Source organism: Oryzias latipes, chromosome 3, assembly GCF_002234675.1.
Source record: "Oryzias latipes chromosome 3, ASM223467v1".
NCBI lineage: Eukaryota > Metazoa > Chordata > Actinopteri > Beloniformes > Adrianichthyidae > Oryzias > Oryzias latipes.
Window position 1 is genome coordinate 21,647,118 of NC_019861.2, and position 20,406 is coordinate 21,667,523.

General features: G+C 36.8%; 3 protein-coding genes across 6 annotated transcripts; all 3 read left to right on the forward strand.

Annotated features, from left to right (window-relative positions):
- The first annotated feature begins 1,202 nt into the window (after positions 1-1,202).
- On the forward strand, positions 1,203-2,298 carry pigbos1 (PIGB opposite strand 1). Its single transcript, XM_020714400.2, has 2 exons — positions 1,203-1,284; positions 1,952-2,298. The coding sequence occupies exon 2, from the start codon at positions 1,995-1,997 to the stop codon at positions 2,151-2,153; it is 159 nt and encodes a 52-aa protein (XP_020570059.1). The 5' UTR covers positions 1,203-1,284; positions 1,952-1,994; the 3' UTR covers positions 2,154-2,298.
- A 1,268-nt stretch (positions 2,299-3,566) lies between these two features.
- Positions 3,567-13,290, forward strand: rab27a (RAB27A, member RAS oncogene family). The gene is made up of 6 exons (XM_004067187.4): positions 3,567-3,783; positions 9,983-10,151; positions 11,011-11,096; positions 11,183-11,286; positions 11,421-11,544; positions 11,942-13,290. The coding sequence occupies exons 2-6, from the start codon at positions 9,999-10,001 to the stop codon at positions 12,135-12,137; spliced, it is 663 nt and encodes a 220-aa protein (XP_004067235.1). The 5' UTR covers positions 3,567-3,783; positions 9,983-9,998; the 3' UTR covers positions 12,138-13,290.
- A 274-nt stretch (positions 13,291-13,564) lies between these two features.
- vrk3 (vaccinia related kinase 3) lies at positions 13,565-20,386 on the forward strand. 4 transcript variants are annotated; one of them, XM_011491498.3, is made up of 16 exons: positions 13,565-13,644; positions 14,695-14,897; positions 14,996-15,124; positions 15,308-15,388; positions 15,469-15,618; positions 16,346-16,480; positions 16,765-16,805; positions 16,889-16,955; positions 17,101-17,185; positions 17,258-17,360; positions 17,446-17,538; positions 17,688-17,820; positions 18,735-18,852; positions 18,962-19,020; positions 19,100-19,236; positions 20,049-20,386. In XM_011491498.3, the coding sequence occupies exons 2-15, from the start codon at positions 14,696-14,698 to the stop codon at positions 19,234-19,236; spliced, it is 1,533 nt and encodes a 510-aa protein (XP_011489800.1). In that variant the 5' UTR covers positions 13,565-13,644; position 14,695; the 3' UTR covers positions 20,049-20,386. The 4 variants fall into 4 exon arrangements, with proteins under 4 accessions (XP_011489800.1, XP_011489810.1, XP_020570076.1 ...); XM_011491508.3 differs by lacking the exon at positions 13,565-13,644 and adding an exon at positions 13,687-13,772; XM_020714417.2 differs by lacking the exon at positions 13,565-13,644 and adding an exon at positions 13,702-13,720.
- Positions 20,387-20,406: the final 20 nt, after the last annotated feature.

Below are 20,406 nucleotides of genomic sequence, written 5' to 3' on the forward strand. Positions count from 1 at the left end.
ATCTGAGAGAATATATTAAAAATATTTAGTATTTAAAGACCCTACATTCTGTTTAGGGCTGCATGATATAAGGAAAACTCGCGATATGTGATATTTGAGATTAATATTGCGATAACGGTATAATTTGCGGTATATAAACAAATAACAAAATAACCAAAAACATAATTCCCATTTAATTGCAACAGTTTAAAAATTATACTCCAAATGATCCTCGTCGACATAGGTGACAAACATCTAACATAACAGACCTACATCCAATTGGTCAACAACGTGATTGATCAAATGCATAAAGGGATTTATTTGATTCGTTAAATGCTTCAAGTTACCTTGAGGTTGTATTAACACATTTAAGGTTTACGATTTATTGCGTTTTTCGCTGTCTTTTGCAATATGCATATTGCAGAGATATCGCCATAACGATAAATTTGAGGTATATTGTGCAGGCCTAATCCTGTTATTTATTAGCTATCTGCTGTTTTTAAATAGAGCTATGGTAACAAGGTAATTTCCCCTTTGTGGGATCAATAACGTTTCATTCTATTCTATTCTATTCTATTCTATTCTATTCTATTCTATTCTATTCTATACTGCTCTATTCTTAAATCCCTGAGGCTGAAAATTGTATAGGTAGCTCTTAAACATAGGTGTACTCCTGACATTCAATAAGAATGTACTTTTCATAATTTGGAAAAATTAGGAAAAATCTATTCGACTTTCCTTTTTTCAAGAATTTCGTCATTGTCTGACTTTTCTGTTCACTTTTGACTTGACAGCTCCAATAATGAATTTCATTATTATTAATCTGAAACTAATAGTTAATTAACCGCCTATTAGAGATGGAGTACTATCAGACAACAATAGTCGATTGCCTGGGTCCAACACTTTGAAGTTTTTGTTTAAACACATTTTTTCTTTCACCATGGGAATACATTGGTATTGAGCATCCGAAAAGCAGTTGGAAATTTGAATAACACATTTCAAGCTTATGATATTGTTTAAATTTCCTAATTTCATTTGTTTTAGATCTTTTGCCACAAGTGTCATAATTTAATAATAAAATAATGAGTGTCCATTTATAAGGTTTACCAAATGTGTTAATCATAAATAGACAATAACTTTAAGTTTTTGTTAAAGTATATTTAAGATCTTAGCAACCCTTAACCATTATTTGTGTGACGTCACCTTTTTTCAAGTTGTTCTTTTAATTCCCCACATGAGGGCACTCTTCGCTCCTTCAAGAGTGTTGTACCACAGCAAAAACCAGAAGAAGAATGCTCCTCTCATGTAAGTGTGCTTGCTGTGCGTTGTGGTTGCTTGTTGTTTTCATGTTTATTTGCCTTACAGAAAGACGCGCTGTCAGTTTATTTGATTTCGTATTAACTAATGCTATAGACTGTAACCTTTGTGCAAAAATACATTATGGCGGTTTTGTCTCATAAAGTACTCACAAAACGTCAAGGTTGTCAAGTTTCCCCCCCAGTTAGGACTCACTTCCGGTTTGAATTTTGAAAGTAACACCATAAAAACAAAAGTTTCACGTGTCTCATTGCTTCATCATTCATGACTTATATTATTTTAAAAACAAAACAAGGAAAACTAAAGCACTAATATTGACTCATCAGGCTTAGGTAAAGAATTTTATTCTGGTTATTTTAATTTCAAAATGGAAAGAACCATAATTTCCTCTAAAGCTAACGGGAGGACATGCAATAAAAATGTGGCATCATAACATTAGAAAAATAATTTGATTAAAAATAATAATAAATTCGTGTTTGTGGAGATACTGCTTTGGGTGTGTAAGTTTGAGGTGAAAGTTTCACTTACAACATGTTAAGGATGTGCAACATTCATCACTGTGAAGCAAATGCAAAAGAAAAAAAAAAAAAAAAACCCACCAGGAAATGATGTCTGCATAAATGTACTGATTACATCATTTTGCTTCTGTTTTTAGGATCTTCTAGTGTCTCCATTGGGATTTCTAACTGAAAAGGATCATGTTTAGGCAAAGATTGCCTTTCACGCAGTTGCTTTTGGCCACTGTGCTCGGGGTTGCGGGAGGCTTGTATATCTACAAACCTTATTTTGAGCCTGTACAGAAGATCTCAGGACAAGAAGACACAGATGTGCCGAAGAAACAGAATAAAACAGACTGAAGTAATTCATCGTGATAAAGAAATAAACAGACAAATGTTTGTGTCTTTATTTCAGCCACACTGCCTGTGTTGGACTCAAAGGCCATCATAAGATACTTTTTGAGAACGTGTGTATATTGAATAAAAATGTCTTAATTCAACATGACATGTGTAGAGCATACTTTAAGTAAATACCTTATGGCCTCTCCCTCTGCACACTTTGCAGAGATCGTCAGTCCATCACAATGAAACATAAAAGCCTCGTACTTTAACCTACTTCTACGGTCAGATAAGGATCACCGGTTCATGTGAGATTATGTGCAGAGGAATTAATGTCTTTTCTTACTAGCAATTAGCAAAACTTAGGCAAACAAGCAAAAACAAAGTATTTTTTTTTTAGCTTTACTTGTAAACACTGATATGTAATTATTAAATCTTGCAATGTTTGTACCAACACCAAACTTGAAAGAAGAATTGAAATGTTCTATCCAAGGTAAATTTTAAAGAATTTGAGTTAATATTGTTTGAAAATGTAAGCATTAAATGAATATGGCATTATAGAGATAAGCTGTTTGGATTGATAAAGAAATATACAGTTAAATGTATATAAAGTTATTTTCTCAATTTTCGTTGTGTTTTTCTAACTCTTACTATTACACTGAATCTACCATTAAGATGACAAAAAACTATAAATTTTTTTTCAAAGTAGGCAAACCCTACAAAATTAGCAATGGAACAAATACTGGATTTCTTCTACTGTATTGAAAAAAAATAATGCTATTTTAATGCGATGGTTGTATACCAGAGTGATTGCTTGTGCATTCATTATTTTAAGCTTTTATCAATACCTATCCAGTTTTCTATTAGGTACGTTGGAAGATGATGTGAATACCTGATGCATTCAATAAAACAACACAGCTATTGTTAAATGTCCCAAACCAGAGATAAAAATATTTCACCGCTTAACAAGTGTTAAATTGCTCTGTAGACTGCTATCATCCTGTTCATTGCAGTGGGTAACATTTAAGGTTGAAGAATAAAGTCATGTGCAAAGATTAATTATTATGAATTTTATTTATTTATTTGCTTTTGCTAACAACCATTTATTGGTTTAACAGCAATCACTTGTTAACAAATAATTAGTTCATAATTCATAAGAAATTTCTAATCAATTTATTTATTTTCTTTGTGTACTCCTTTACCATGGACATTTCTAAAATATTTTAGAAGGGAGATCAAGGAACCTTAGAGGTAACTAAAAAATTGCAAATTACATAAGTTTTTTTTTCATTCAGTATATCAGATTATTCAGCGTAACAATTTTATTTGTTGAATTTAAAACCAACCAATTAATATGGTTGTATTATTTATTCATCAAACTTTAACCAGTCAGATGGACTGACCCATGTGGGCCATCCTTGACGTGCTGCAGTTCCCGCCTGTACCGTCGGGAGGCGCTGTTTCTCAGCGCGGCCAGGCGGCAGTTGGTCTGAGCTCCGAGTAGATGCGGCTGCTCTCAAGTTCTCTGCTGGGCCAGAAAGGGACGCCGAAAGTCAAGAACTCCGTCATTTAGCTTCCATAAAGCCCGAAGCGGACAGTTGAGCGTTTTCTTTTTGACGACAGACAGCAGAGCAGCAACGCCCCGCGGCTGGTGAGTACTTTTTCTTTCAGGAAATGTCAAGAAATCAGCCCGTAGCATCTGTCAGAGGTTAGCAGGAAACTTTTTACTCGACTTGATGGTCTTGCTGGTATTTCTGCGCTTCCTTGAGAAACTGAAGAGCTTTGATATTTGGAAAACTTGAACCTGTTTCTCCTGAGCGGACACTTTTCTCGTTATTTTCTCAAGCAGCGAAATGACAAACCATCGTTACACCTTGCAAGCCACCAACATCTCTTCACGCAGGAGGTCATTTGACCAAACGGTCCAATTTTGAGAACAACATGTCTGAAAAAGTTTGAGAGTTTGACAGGACCCGCACTGCAGGCTAACTAAAATGTTTCCGGCGTCCCCCACATGAGGACCAGCTGAGGACCAATTGGTTTGGGATAATTGGCTGTTCAGGCCCGCATCTTTGCGTGCAAATGGATTTGGAGCGCCTCTTGTCTCACGTGTTTTTCTGTGCCTCCCTTTAAAAAAAAATAAAAAATGTACCCCCTCCCCCCAAAAAAGCACATTCACATTCTTGTTAATTATGTCACGTTGTATTTTGATAAGCTGGTGGTGCACATCCGGAACCCCCCTCCCTTGGCCGCCCACGGTGGCTCCTCCATTTATCTGTGACTTGGCTGCTACGTGGGTTCCGTCTTGCATGGGTGGGAGGGCTGGCAGCCGCGCTCGCCCCCTCCCTCTGTAAAATGAAGCAGGCAGAATAACATGAGTTTGACTAATCTTTATTTAAACATGGCTTAACATGGAAAGGATGTTACCAAGAGGTTTAAAACAACAGTTAACCACGGCAGACCAGAACCGTCAATCATTATAACTCACTTAATGGGTTTAAAATGTAAACATTGTTGGACTACAACATAATATCAAAAGTAAAGAGCACCTTTCACTTCTTAAAGACCCACTCGGATGCAAATGGTGGTTTGGTATTCTTGTGGCATTCTTCTCATGATGGAGGACATAATACATTAAGAGAATTAATATTAAAATTGCATTTCTGAGTATTATTTTATTCAAATTGTTGTGAATCAGGAGCAGATGAAAAAATGTCATTGGAAAAAGCTTTTAGGTGTGACGTAGGAGCTCCTACGGCAAGCCACAAGCTCCATTCCGATGCATCCAGTTGCAGACAAATGGATCCGTGTACGTCTTTGTTGTCCTCGTTCAAGCTGGTATCTAATTACAACTGGATGGCTCCCTGTTGCACAGGTAATGTTAGGTTGGGGGTGTAAGGGGCTGTAAGCTAGCAGGACAGAATGCAATCAGATGGATTTTGGGAAACTAGGACAGACTCAGGACTCAGCACCAACAGTTCCCAAAACTCAGAGACAAACTTCTAGTGAACTACTGCCGTCTGCTGAAACGGTCCTAGAAAATTACAGGTTTTCTGATTATGTCTTAAAATGGCATAATCATAATTAAAAGACCAATGGGACGCTTTTACCATAGATCAATAGAAAATTTGGAATGTGACTATTTTAAAATGTTAACACTTCAATTTTAAATTCTAGTTTTGCATCTGAATTCGTTTTCCTTTTTGCAATTCTTTTAAGATTGTTGAAAGATTCTTTCTAATTTTTGAGAAGCACTTTCTATAAATGAGTTCTCATCTTACAAATCTGTTGTATTTTATTGAACTTCCATTTGTCATTGGAAATAAAAATGGAATATTCCTGACCTTTGACTGAACAGTCACTTTATTCATTTAAGTAGGAGTCATCAGATGAACCCGCTGTTAAATTGATCATCGCTTTCATACTGATCAGCTGATGTCGTTTTCTGTTCGGAAATACATCAGTCAGTCTGAATTTATCTAACACTTTCCTCTGTATTTTAGCCATTTTATATCAGGAATGCTTTCTATATACTACAGGTTATTCATAATCCCCATTGATAGGCTCATTTTTGTCTTTCTAGCTTGAAAGCTGCTTGTGTAAAAAAAAAAAAAAAATCATAATTTTAAATTTTTTTCGAGCTGCAAACTAAACAAGCTAACATGCTTAGCACATGTTACCTTAACAGGAAACTCATGAGACATTTGGCCATGTTTTTCTAAAGAAAAAAACCGTCTCCGACAAACTTCCTCAATAGCTGAGAAGGTGATCCTTGCACAAGACTGTTGCCACTTTTGTATGTAGATAAACTAGTTTATTTGCTGTACAGGTTCATTCAACTGAACCAGCTTCAGGTTAGAGCAGTTTATGTATGAAAAGAATTAGGGTCTTGAGGGCCCTTCCAGCTTATAATATATCCAAATTTATGGCCTTTTTTTCTAATGTCACGTGCATCACGTCGGCCACGTCTTTGATCAGTGGAGTAGCACAAATTGGGCCATGATTGTCAAAGGAAAGCATATCTTAAGTAGCAACGGCTGCACTTCCCTTTTTGTTTTTTGCTCAGCTCTGTAAAAGATCTCATTCTGTCAGTAGAGCGTTTATTTTTCTCAGTTATGACACGACAATGAAGCGAGGCAAGATTCTTTTTCATAACTCATTTGTCACGGTGCCTTTGGAACACGTCTCATACAAAGGAAACGTCTGATTAGATTGATAATCTGCTAGAATATGCTGAGGCAGTCTTCCCTCCGACAGTGTGGTTTTGCTGTGCTGTGCTGCCGTTGTGACGTGTTTTCACCTAAGCAGAAGTACTGGACCCTGTCAATAAAGAAGATCTGAGTTTAACTAGTAGATTGATCAATAAGCTGTCAAATCAGATCCAAATGTTGATACTTTAATTCACGTGAAGTTGTTGAGATTTCCATTTTTCTGTCTGCTGCTTCACTGTTTATTACCAATACTACCAACTAGATTTTAACAGTGTGATGTTATTCAAATAGGTATTACACTCATAATACTAGTTTCAGGTGACAATTTTCTATTCACTAAAATGACAAGGTGTGAAAAGTTCTCCTGCCTGAAAATAAATCCCATTCAAAACTCATCTTCATGCAGCAACTATTGTTTTATACAGGATTATTTTTTGTTTTTTGTTTTTCTGACTTTTAGGGTTTTCTCTTTTTTCTTGTTTCTTTGACTGCTTTCTTTAAAATGCTATACATTTGTCAGTATATGCAACAGTTTAAAGTCCCACTCCCATCATCTTTTGATCTATTGTAAAAGCATGCCCAGTGGTCTTTTAGTTATGATTTTGCCATTTGCAGCCAAAACCTAAAAACGTGTCGTTTTTCAGGACATGTTTCCTGCAGAGCCGCTGGAATTCATTAGAAATTTGTCTCTGAGTTGTGGGCGGGACTGTTTGCACCGAGCAACTCCGCTCCCCTTCCCCTCCCCGTTGCTAAGAGCTCATAGCAGGGAGCTTGTGGTCCGCCCAGTGTTTTCTACATCACAAAAATGTTTTTTTTTTTTAAACAGCCTTTTTTCATTCGCTCCTGATTCACAACAATTTGAAGTAGGCGAGGGTCATTTTAGAGAATCATTTAAGTTATGTTGACTGTTATTTAAAACAAACTGTTGCAGTGAAATGTAGATGATGTTTTTGGATGTTATGCTATTTTTTTCATGTATCATAAGTTACATCGTCATTGAAATATTGATCATTATTATCACAAATTGCGAGTTTTCCTCATATCGGGCAGCCCTGATTTTAATAAAGAAATACTCAGAAATTTAAGTTTGAGCCTAATTTTGGCTATGAGTCTTCCAAATGCCATAAGAACATGTTAAAAACTCCAAAACAGGATTTTCTACAGAGTGGAGCTTTAATGAATAATATGGGTCTTGCTGCCAAATGACTAAATTGATTTGATTTTGTTTAACAATTGGTTTAATTCAGTTTCCAACTCTGTAGGATTAAATTAAACAGATTTTTTCCCGAACTTTATATCAATTTTAATAAAACTTTTTTTGTTTTTGTTAGATTATTAAAAAAACTGAGCTACATTTACAAGAACTAAAAAAATAAATTAAATACTAACAGAAAATCTTTTTTTTTTCTGCCTAAAAACACCATAAATAACGGATAAAAGAAAATGATTTCATGGATGTCATGAATCAATGTTATATTGTCAAAGTGCAAATTGATAAAACTTTTTCTTTTAATTCCAAAACATATTTACTGTGCTGTTTTTAGTTTGACCGGCTTTATTTAGCAAAAATGTCTAAGTTGTGGAATAAACCTGAATGTGAAATAGCTGTGGTGACATTTCCTGTTCCTGACAACAGATTTTTGGGTTGATCCACAGGAGAAGTTTTAGTTTAAAAAAAAAAAGTCTTTAAATATCCTAAACAAATAGAAATGAGTCTCAAACCTCTAAATGGGATTTCATGAAATGCTCTTCAATTCAGTTTTGTTGGCAGCCATGTTGGGTTCAGTGGGGAGGAATTGATTCATGTCATCAGGAAAGTCCTGTGGAGTGGGTTAGTCATCGTAGTTGGCATCACATCAGAGCTTTCCCATAACAGACTCCTACATTGACTGTAAGAGGACTGAAACTCGTTTGTGTGGTGATGTCTTGCTTGTAAGCGATTGCATCGTGGTGCAGTATTAACGTTATTGGTGCAAACTCCACGGGTTTGCATTGCGGCTAAACAAAGTCAAGTTTTGTGTCGAGATGGGACCTCACCTCTTTGCGGGGGTTATACTGTGAATAGAAACAGCTTAGACGTTATTACAAATAAATATACTGCCTAAGGTAGGAATGGGGTTTATAAAAATGAACGTGCTGATGAAATTCAATTGGAAAATTCAATATTCACTCATAAATCTTCTTTTATCTGGCAAATACAGATTTTCAGTTAGTTTATTGATTTACAATTTTATCAATGTAAGCATTCGTTCAATAGATCACTGACAAATCAAATCCTGAAAGAAAAGTTGAATCATGAATTTGTAAACCAAAGTGAATTGTCGAGATTCAGTAGTTTGGCTGGGATATTTTGGGACGTGGAACAGCCAGAAGTGGGCGGAGCCATGTTTGACCTAACTTTGCTGCATTCAGTCAATGGCTGCAAAGGACAGAGTGTTTGTTTTCCAGCAGTCTTCGCCCTACTTACTGCTGATCACCTGGATCAGGTGTGTTCTGCCATGAAGACGCTGCAAGTGAAGGCAGGGGGGGGGGGGGGGGCTTAATGGGATTCTTCTGAAGTATGCAGTATGAACTATGTGACAGATTTATATAAAATTAAACTAACAAAACACCTTTAACTTTTTAAGGCTGAATGTGTTGTAGAGCTCACTTAGCCTTGTATGCAAGAAAAGCTGTGCAGTGGAGCAAATGAAACGTTTTTGAAAACATTAAAAGAAAATCTGGAAAATTCAAAACTGATGATTAGAAATGCTTTTACACTAGAAGTGAATCACATTGGAGATAAATGCCTGTTAGAAGAGCTTTGTTGATGCCAAACTTGATCCAACTTTTAATCTTTATTGAATCAAAACAGGTTTGTCTGCAGAGATGCAAATCTTGCAGTTGTGGGATTTGCACGTTGTAACTTTCTGTTTATGGCGCCGTGAAGCTTGCTGCCATGACTTCCAGCACATTTTTCATGGATCTGGATTCTGCATGAAACCCCAATCCGCTTATAGTTCTCGATGAAAGGTTAGGGGGCGAGACAGGAATGCAGGGCTTGTCTGGCTCTGGTCAGCACCAACCATGTGATTTGGCTTTGCTGCTTTTTTTAGGTTTTTCCTGCAGTTATTGAAGCATTGCAAAAAGTTACATCAAGTGTTTCATATTTCCTTGAGTTAGTCACAGCCTTGTGATGCTTTACATTTTGTTCAGGCAGATTTAAATCCATTCTTAATCCATAATACCTAAAAGTTTGAATGTAAAGCTTGGCATGTTGCAGTAAACTGAGATGTGTTGTTTTTTTTCATTCGTTTATTAATATTATTTAAAAGAGGATTAGTGTTTCCTCAGGCAATGATTGTGCAAAATATTTCCACACATTTTTGTTCTCTGTCATTTTAAAGAAGTCCTTTTTATGAAGCTGCTGCTCCTCTTTCCTCTCAAAGTGCTACATCTGCCTGTAGAATTACAAGAGAATGTTTTTTTCTATTTTAAAGTATTTAGAAAAGGCTGGAATAACAAATGGAAATCTTTACCACTTTTTTAATAATTTTGTTGTTTCCTTTTGTTTACATTTCGATTGAGGATTTCCTATGTCTTCTGCTAGGTTACTGACCATGTCGGTTTGTGTTTGTTTGTAACAATCCTAAAATGTAGAAATCAAGGATTCAGCATGTCTGATGGGGAGTACGACTACCTCATCAAATTCCTAGCTCTGGGGGACTCTGGTGTGGGAAAAACCAGCTTCTTATACCAATACACAGATGGCAAGTTTAACTCCAAGTTCATCACTACAGTGGGAATAGACTTCAGGGAAAAAACTGTGGTAAGTTTGATGCCTTTTGATTGCTGCAGGTGCTGGTTTTGCTGCAGACTGCCAGCTCAGCTGATGTTGTAACAGAAGCTTTAGATATGACTAATGTTGGTGCAGGCACCACCCTCCTGAAGAATAAACACTTACCTTCAGTGCTGTGTTGACTTTCTTCTTACCTTATTGCTACTAATCTCCACTTCTAAAACTTTTTCTAAAATATTTCAAAATCCTGCAAAACACTTCAGGAGTGAATTTACATCAGAGCAGTGTTTTTCAAATTTATGATAAGAAAATACAATTTTTTTTTATCACGTTTGCTACACTTCAAGAAATATTTCATGGTAAATTTTGTTTACTGCGTTGGACTTAAACAATCTGCCAAAAATAATGTTCTACACACAAAATTGGTTCTTTTGACTGCTAGATTCCAAAGTATAGTAATCTTTTTTAAAAACCATAGAACATTATTTGAATATAGTTTTTTTTTTCTATATTTGGTTGCTAACATCTGTGTTGAAGATATTTCCCAAACATTTGCCCTCTTGAGTTGTTATGGCAGTGTCTTGAGATAAATGTTGTTATATTTTTATTGTCCAATCTTGTAGGATTACAAAAATGTGTACCATAAGTATAGGAATCAATAGTTAAATGTATAAACGATACAGGACGGTCTGTTATCACGGCCATATTTATGTTTTTTGCCATTTAATCCTTTTTTTCTTTGAATTCTTCAATTTGTGTAGAAATATTAGGATTTTTTATTATAGGTTTATATGATTGCGTCTCATTTTTTTTTTTCTCTGTGCAGAAGAACCTTCAAATCTGAATTTTTACTAAACATCTGACGTCTTTGGTTTTTGTTTCCCTACAGCTGTTTCCTCCCACAGGTTCAGGCGGAACATCCAGTAAAGGACAGAAGATCCACTTGCAGCTGTGGGACACTGCAGGGCAGGAGAGGTTCATGGACTTCTTTTCATACTCGCATTCTGAAGAACTTTCTGAATCCTCCATATCGGTTGTGAATTATTCCTATTTTGTTTCAGATTCCGAAGTTTGACGACGGCTTTTTTTCGAGATGCTATGGGTTTCCTCCTCCTGTTTGATCTGACAAACGAACAAAGCTTCCTCAATGTCCGAAACTGGATGAGTACGTCTGACGATGTCCAAACTCAGAATTGAAAATAGTTTCCTGAGCTGCTGCTCTGCTCCTCATCAGTCCATCATGTCCTTCTTGTTTGTGTTCTGAAACGGAGACCTAAACACCTGATTGTTGCTTTCCAGGTCAATTACAGATGCACGCGTACTGTGAAAACCCAGACGTGGTTCTGTGTGGCAACAAGTGTGACCTGATGGATCAGAGAGCCATCAGTGAAGACGAGGCTCGTGAGCTGGCAGAGAAATACGGGTATCTCAGTCTGGATTTAATCCGTTCGCACTTAAACCTCTCCCTTAAACGTTTGTCAAGAGGGCTGTGGCGCTGTGTTTGCCTAACCTTGAACAGCAAGACTAAATTTGTCCTCCTTCAAAAGCAAATATTTGCTGACGTAAAATATCCTGGTCTAGTACTTTTTAGCCACACCTGAGAGAACTTTTATAACTTAAAAATATCTGTTTGCTAGCAGCAACACTTTTTTTGTTGTTGTGTTTAAACATTGTTTTTTTCTTTTTTTTTAATCATAAAACTAACTGGGACTGAAGTTCAGAAGAGCTAAAATAAAATTCCCTCTTGGAATAAATGTGTTTAAAATAGTAAAGATGAAACGAGTGCATCAATTCTTGTTGTGGTTTTTGCATTCACGCAGAATACCGTACTTCGAGACGAGTGCAGCAAATGGACAAAACGTCACAGAGGCTGTGAGAATCCTGCTGGATCTTATCATGAGGAGAATGGAGCACTGCGTCGACAAGTCGTGGATCCCAGACGGGACGGTTCGACCCAACGGACCCAATCACCAAGACATCCCAGAGGCTCCTGACAGGGGAAAGTGTGCCTGTTGAAGATTAAAAAGTGGGAGTCTATACAGTATGTTTGGCTTGATGACAGTCCACCTCTTCATCATGATCTGTACCATTTCCTTCATGAAAGTACATCATACTCGCTGTAAAAGGTGCTCTGATAAGCCTACCAGTACAGAAGTGAATGTTGTTTTTCGTGTGGGAATTTCATTTTATTCCCCTTTATTCAGTAATATACTTTCTTTCCAATGATTCCTGCATATGGGTTGTTTGTGGGGCATATTTATTTGTAAAAATACCTGATGTACAATTCCTCTCTGTTCATAATGCTGAATGTGCTCTCAGAAACAGACTGTCTTCCACAGATTGGTGAACGCACACGTCTGAGTGATAACATTTATCTGCAACCAGACAACTAACAGATCAGCGATTGTTCCACTAAAGCTTTGCTAAATGTTTTCCTGGATGCTGTGGTTTTATCGATGCCTCCCCCAGTGAACATGCGCTTCATAGTTTTCACCTCGTTGTACTGCAGCCCTTTTTCCTTTTGTAAATGCTTTATGAAATCAACAATTGTTCTGCAGTTTTCTGAAATTCAAGTAAAAAATGTAGCAAGAACTGAAAAAATTAATGTATGTGCTAAATTCCAAATGTATATGTATTTAATATTATAATAGTCCACTAGAGGTTTGGGACGCATTTTTGATTTGCTTTCTTTTAAATCATAATGTAATTGTACCTACTATATTTAATTAACACTGTGCCTTTATATGAAAACAGGCTAAATATCAATATTATTCATAGTTAAGTTAGGTGAAATGCATAGTTCCTATTTATGATAATTATGTGCAATTTAATACATTTAAATGATTATACACTCCCTTCAATGTTTTACAGATTTATCATGTTTTCAAATGAAATGTCAGCAGACTGTTTTATACTGAAATAAAAATTTGTATGGAAAGAATTTTTAATGTTACAAGTTAACTCTGATGCTTTTCAGATGGTGTTCAAGAGCAGCCACAAGTTTCTTTTTTTCCAATCTATTAAAATAAATATTTGTAAGGCCATCACTAGAAATCTGTGCCATTTGATTTAGACTGAAGTACATTGTGTTGTCAGCAGTGCCATTTTTCAAATGCTGAATGTGTAAATTGTTTCCAAATAAAAATGTGTATATATCTATTACCTCAAATGGATTTTTATTATTTTTAATGAATGCTTGAATTGTGTAGTATCTCACCAAAAAGAAAAACAAAGGTGGTGGGGTTAATTTCACTAAAAATAAAAGAAATTTCCGAATCATATATTCATTTTTGGAAGAGGGTTTTATTTCCTAAGGAGTTAATATAGTACCATTCCATTTCCTTAAGTTTGTCAGCCTTTGGATCTTTACTACCTTCAAGTTGACCTTCAAGTCAACAAAGTTGGGCTGCTTGTAATTCTAGCAGCATTCCACGAGGGGGCAGCACGTTTGGAACCTCTCCTGTTTAGTCGGCGAAGAAGAACAGCAAGCTTCAAACCAAAACAGTCTTGTCTGTTTTTCCAGGTACCGTTAACGATTTCATACATCGTAGTTTTCATAATTATTGGTATATTGAAAACGAAAGAGAATAGTTTTTAATGTAAGCCACACTGACGTTTGTTGCATTAACTGCCTATAATTATATGCGTGAGGTAAACATTTTCATTTTGCTAAATGACAGTTTGCTATCGCTAGTACAGTACCAACATATATTACTTGACAAGTTGTTGAAAACGTAATGAAAAAATAGTTTGTTTGCTTTTGTCGCATCGTTCTTCTCCGTAAGTAGGTTAAAAAATACATTTTAAACTTTTTGATATATTTTGTTGCTACTAACTTTGCAGAACTTTATGAGATATAAATCAATTAAAAATGTGATAGCTCCTCCATGGAAGCTGTGACAGACTTTGCTGTCAGTATGACCTGACAAACACGTGATTTAGAGAACTGTGTTCCGTGTCAGCCTCTGAACACAATAAGGATTAATGTTCCTGTACAGAACCATAAGGGTCATATGCATAAATGTTAAGGGTGTTAAGATTCATTTTCACAATGATTCGATTCTATATTTGTGGATGTCGATTCCATTCACTTTTCGATTTTCGATCTGATTCACTGAGCTAAAATTCACCCAGAATATCTTTTGCCAAAAATTCCACCAGTGTGACTCTGAAATAAATATCTGGTACTGAACAGTGCAGGTGAAGTTTTCCAGATGCCTCGTACTTTCTTGTAAGATAATCAAGTGTAAATTAAATATGCATACAAACAAGAAAACAAGAATTAATTGCAATTCCATTCACAAGTGATGGCATTTTTTTTAAATCATAGAAACCAAAAGCACTGTTTTTTATATTATAGTAAAATAAACCTACCATGTCTCAAACCATATGGTATTTTCCTATTTTGATTCTATTATCGATTTGTCTCATTTTGAAAGGATTTTTTAATGGTCTTGGTCAATTTGATTCAATTCTGTCTCAGACAAATCAATCTGGTTCAGGAATAGAAATCAATTCATTGATTAAGCGATGAATTGTTACACCCCTAATAAATATATGTTTACTTTTGCAGGATGCCTTTCCAATTTTGCCCCCAGTGTGGGACAAAGTTGCAGCCTGGTTACAGATTTTGTCCATCATGTGGTGAGAAACTTTCTTGGGCGGCTGAAGACTTTGGACCGGGAAGCTCCACTGCTTCCACAAAAGCAGAAGTGGAGACAGCCATCACTAAAACAAACCTTGCTGCAAGAAGTTGTAAGCTTACGGAAAATAAGGGTTAGTGCAATTGCATTTTGGACTAAAACAAAAAAAAAAATCAATTCCTTTCGTCTTCATGTGGTTGCAGATCTTAACTATCTGTCTTTACTCAACAGTGCAGGAGGACATCGCCTCCATGAACGTTTCACCTCGCCCTCCACTGCGAAAGACCCGTAAATCGCTGCGCCTGGACAAAGATCCCACCCCCCTAGTGCTACCCAGCGCTCATCCTGCCATAGTTGAAGGTAAAATGATCTGCAGAATAATTATAGTTTTTATTTAGGCTGCTGGCAATAGAGGCCAAATCTTGGAAGACGTTACATGACCAAACTCAGAAGTTACTGTGCCTGTTTAAACCTGCCAATTCAAATCACTGTTACACTTCTTGAATCCAAAAAATGTGCACTAACGTTTATTTGCATCAACAGAAACTGGCACTATGAAAGCCAAAGTTGAATTTGAACCAACCATAGATGTTTCACCTTCTCGAGGAAAGTGCACTCGATCAGGTAAACTAAAGGTAAACACAACATGTATTTCTTCGTTCCTACATACATTTAATTTACATTCTTTTCTTGACACTCTGTAGGCAAGGGAAAGGCCAAAATGTCCAGCCCTCCTAAGAGACAAGCAGAAGAGCCTCAAAACCTGTGTGATAAAGGAAGCGGGGCAACACAGGGACCTGCAGTCGATGCTGCTTCACCTGTTTCCTCACCAGTCATCAAGTCTCCTTTAAAAGGTAGGGCAGAACCTGATGAATAAACATGCATGTTTTTATTTACCAGACAATAGTATCAGTCTCAGATTGACATAAAAACCCTAACAAACCTGAACCACATTGATGAGAGATGCGTTTCTTAGGTACAGAGAAAGAACGCTAAGCATGACACATGACAGAAACAAAGTCCAACATCCAAAACAAACACAAAAACCAAACTTAAAAAAGAACTGAATGTTACTGTACTGAATCCAATCTGTGAATCTGATTAAACCAATGTAGCCCTAAGCCAGCTTTTTTTAAAAATCTAGATTCTTTTTGTTTTTTGGCTTCCAGTTTTCATTTTCCTTGCAGTGCAGTGTGTTATAGAGCTCACAATTGGGTGAAGCAGTGTTGTTTGAGCAGAAAGGAGCTTTCCAGTGTGTAGATTTAAACAGAGTCTGCCCCTCCTTCTCTCCTATCTCTGAATTTTTTTACAATTTGTTTGTAATTGAATTTGCATTTCACAATATTTTCTGGATCATTTTCTCTTAATTTGAAGAGGTGATTGTCTGCATTCTGAATGTGTTGTGTAACTTTGCTGCCTCTGTTTCCCTGGTAACAAGGGTTTATGATAGATCTAAGAGTTTTTTATTATTAGGTTGATTCCTTAGTTTAATACTTATTCACAGAAACATTTTTTAAAATATATTTTAGTAGGTTCTAATTCAGCCTGAATAATTTCCCAATGTCAAAATGATGGTGACAGCGAGGAGTAAGAGGGCGAAGCACGCCGTCGCAGTGGAGCTGCTGCAAGAATGCGAGGAGGTGACCGACATGACGGGAAAGAAGTGGAAGCTGCAGAGGCTGCTCAGTCAGAGTCCAACAGAGCTTCTGTATGAAGGTGATACTATGAGAAGACTGTAATATTTCAGTGCTCTTTTCTTAGAAATGCACATTTCATCGTTTTGGGATACACTGGGAAACCAATCAGCTTCAGCTTTTATTTATTTTTTTATTTTTTTTACAAACAAAAAAACTCTGCACTTTTTCTTAGGGTTTGGACTGAAATGAATGTGTTTGTTTAAGTAGCTTCATTAGTGGCAGATTTAATGATCACAAACAGCATAGAAAAATGATAAATAAGGCTTATTTGTCTTAACAGAGTCATATTTTTGTTTCTTTCAGTGTTACGCCCCAACTCAAAGGAATCACACATCCTAAAACTGGTCAGCACAAATTCTTCAGATCTTTTTTAAATGAGAATTTTTGTCTGATGCTTCTTTGACTTCCTCTGTTGTTTTAATTTTAGGGAGCTAAAGAAGGAAAAATCTTTAATGAGCAGAACTTTCTGCAAAGAGCTGCCAAACCTGCTGCTGGTAATTGTTCAGTTTGTTGACTTTTTTTATTTTATTCTTGTTGTCCCTTTCTGTTCTGATCTTGGTGAATAGTAGTCTTACTTAGAGAAGGTGCCCCATCACATCGGTTTGATCAGTTAGATTTTGGGATTGGTTGTTTTTGTAGTTGACAAATGGCTCAAACAAAACAAGATGGATTTTCTTGGAATTCCTTCCTGTGCTGGTTTTGGTCTACATGCAGATTCATACAGGTATGACTTCATGACCTTTTTACTCATTTTTTATGAACATGTCACACTGAGGTTTTTCTCTTTACCGTGCAGGTTTCTTATTTTCCCCGACATGGGGCGCTCTCTCCACTCTGTCATTGAGAAAGAAAACAAACCTCTGTCAGAGAGCGTTGTTCTTCAGCTGGCCTGTAGAATAGTGAGTGTTCTCCTGGATGTCTGCTTGTCAGGTGGCCTTCATGACTCAGGAAATCGAGTATAAATGGAATTATTTGCTTTTCCAGCTGGATGTGCTGAGGTTCATCCATTCGAATGAGTACGTCCACGCAGACATTAATGCAGAAAACATCTACATCAAACCAGGACAGGATGCACAGGTGATTTTTGTTAAAGGGCTCAATAGACCTAAAAAAAAATTACTTTGTGCTGTTTTTTTTCTCTCTTAAATGTATTAGATAATGTTGTTTCTCTTTTTAATACCAGACCAGAATCCTCTAACGAACATGTTTCCTACATGTTCTGTCAGGTGTACCTGGTAGGATACTGCCACGCCTTCAGGTACTGTCCTGGAGGAAAACATGTGGAGTACCGGGAAGCCAGCAGAACGCCGCATGAAGGCGCCCTGCCATTCATCAGCGTGGACGCACACAAAGGAGCAGGTGCACCCCCCACGTAGCATAAATCTGACTCTATAAAGTCCCAGACCAATCATCTTTAGATCTTTTTTAAGAGCATTCTAGGTGGTCTTTTAATGATGATTATGCCATCTTTTTGCCAAAAATCTGTGTCATTTTCGAGTATATAGTATCTGTAGAGCAGCAGCAGCAGTTCATTAGAAATTCATCTCTGAGCTGTGGGCGGGACTGTGTGCAGAGTAAGCCCACCCTCACATCCTGTCATCCATTTTTTTAGGCGCTCTCTCACTAGGTTAAAGCCAGTGCAACAAAAATGGCGAGCAACATTGGAGTTGGGTTTTCCAGCCAGTACAGTTTTGAGCCAGATTTCAGCTCAAACAAGGAAAACAAAGACATTCGTGGATCTACCGGTAGTCGTCTACAAGTGGATGCATCAGAATGGAGAGGAGCAGCTTGTGGCTCGCCGATTGTAGCATCTAAGTCACACTTGCAAGCTTTTTCCAACGGCATTTGTGGGTCTGATCTTGATTCACAACCATTTGAATAAAGAAATTCTCAAACGCAATTTTAAACTTATTTTTTATATATTTCCTCCATCATCAGAAAAATGCCACAAGAGCATGTTAAAAACACCAAGAACAGTTTTATAGTGGGTCTTTGACCTCATGAATATGGAATCCCTTTAGTCCAACCTTAGCTGATGCAGTTTTCTTCTCTTAAGCTGTGTCACTCAGACACTCAGATTTCAGTGATGCAGACATGATCCCATGTTGATCATCAAACTGCAGACTTTTTTTACTGAACTGTAACCTCTGCTGCATTTAGCGGAATAACCTTGTTATTGTTTGTTAAGATAGTTTTAGTTTTTTGGTGGTGTGAGGGAAACTGCTCATGAAAGAAGCCGTTGTAGCATAGATGCTGTCGCTGGTGTGTTTCAGGTCCGTCTCGCCGCAGTGACCTGCAGTCTCTGGGTTACTGCATGCTGCACTGGCACATGGGGACGCTGCCGTGGATCGAACTCGCTCAGCCAGAACAGGTGGCCGTGCAGAAACAGAGGTAGCTGTAACAGGAGTGTCCTTTTTGAATGATTCCGATTTCTGTTGCATTTCTTTACATTTTGAACTTACTGACCCATGACCACTGGAATAAAAACGTTTAAATGCAGGTACAGACAGGATGTAGATGCCCTGTTGAGGCACTGCTTTGGGAAGAAGAGAGTTTCCAGTAAGTTTTTTTTTTTTCATAGCATGTAGCAGAGGAGGCGATCCACTGCTTGATGATCTGTTTGTGTTTCACTGCACAGGTGCGTTTCACACCTACCTGAAGTCTGTGATGGCCCTGGAGTACTCTGAGGAGCCCAACTACTCCTCACTGAAGAATGGCCTCAGTGCAGCTTTACATCAGCTGGGGGGGTCAGTGGAGTCACCTCTTAGTTTATAGGTGAGAATCAACAAGTCAAATATATTTCATTTGCAAACAGATTAAAATTCCTTGTTTCATCCAGTTTTACATTCAAATTATATTGTATGTTTTATAAGGACGAGTTATCTACCAAAATTTAAATATTTCTAAAATGTATGATCCTCTAAACCAGGGGTCTGTAACCTTTAACGTTAAAAGAGCCATTTAGGTCCGTTTCTTACGGACCAAAACCCAGATGGAGCCACGAACTCCCATGTTATTGTTTAGAAAATATACTTAACTTGTGTTTTTGTGGTCATTAAGCCCTCCATTTAGAAAATGTAGCTTTGAGATATTTACAATAGTATATCAATGTTATATTTTTCCTATATATAAATATTTTATTTTACTCTTAACAGCAGCATTTACAAGTTCCTTTTAAAAAAAGATACACCCTGTGTCAAGTAAGATCCTCCAGCTGCAGCAGATTTACTTGAATTAAAAATGCAGGAAAGTCAAAGATAGTATTTTCTATCATTATAACTTAAATAAATGTAAATACAATTCTATATTGCAGTGCTGCAGAACATACTGTGTGTTTTTTTAATAATATTCCACCACAAAACCTAATAAACAAAAGAAGTAAAACTGCAAAAATAATGTATTTAATATTTGTCTTTGACGCCAAAGAGCCACAGCGGAGGAATAAAAGAGCATGTGACTCTGGAGCATTAGGTTGCAGAGCCCTGCTCTAAACGTACTAATTTGACATCTAACCTTTTATCTTAAATTAACTTAATAAATATTTTTTAAAAAGCTTTTCATTTCTAATAATATTGTTTCCTCCACAGAAATCAAGTGGGATTTGTTTTTACTTGCAGGGTCTCTTCCCTTCAGGATGAATGTGGACATATGTAGGTAATGGATGGGGTTGAGATCTTATTTCTTGGGTTTATTCAGCGATGATTCTCAGGAAACTGCACTGCCGATTTTAACACTGATGAAAGTGGAGTTCATGTTGTCGCTGATGCTGTTGTTTTATCCACACATTAGTTCAATGTTCTTAGAAAGTTTGTACGATTTTAGTCATTCTTTTACGAGTTCATGTTGAACTGATGAGGCTGTTTTTATAAACTCATCTTAACATGTGAATTACTTTAAATAAAATGGCTTTTATCTGTTTAAAAAATGTGTTTACACTCTTTAAAA

What these genes read in the sequence shown, in the direction of transcription:
- vrk3 (XM_020714417.2), top strand. An exon ending in CATCAAGTCTCCTTTAAAAG is followed by an intron (nt 15,619 to 16,345) that starts GTAGGGCAGAAC and finishes TGATGGTGACAG; the next exon opens with CGAGGAGTAAGAGGGCGAAG. An exon ending in TGGGAAGAAGAGAGTTTCCA is followed by an intron (nt 19,021 to 19,099) that starts GTAAGTTTTTTT and finishes TTCACTGCACAG; the next exon opens with GTGCGTTTCACACCTACCTG.
- pigbos1 (XM_020714400.2), top strand. Translation starts at nt 1,995, where the DNA reads ATGTTTAGGCAAAGATTGCCTTTCACGCAGTTGCTTTTGGCCACTGTG.
- rab27a (XM_004067187.4), top strand. Translation starts at nt 9,999, where the DNA reads ATGTCTGATGGGGAGTACGACTACCTCATCAAATTCCTAGCTCTGGGG. An exon ending in ACTTCAGGGAAAAAACTGTG is followed by an intron (nt 10,152 to 11,010) that starts GTAAGTTTGATG and finishes GTTTCCCTACAG; the next exon opens with CTGTTTCCTCCCACAGGTTC. An exon ending in GAGCTGGCAGAGAAATACGG is followed by an intron (nt 11,545 to 11,941) that starts GTATCTCAGTCT and finishes GCATTCACGCAG; the next exon opens with AATACCGTACTTCGAGACGA.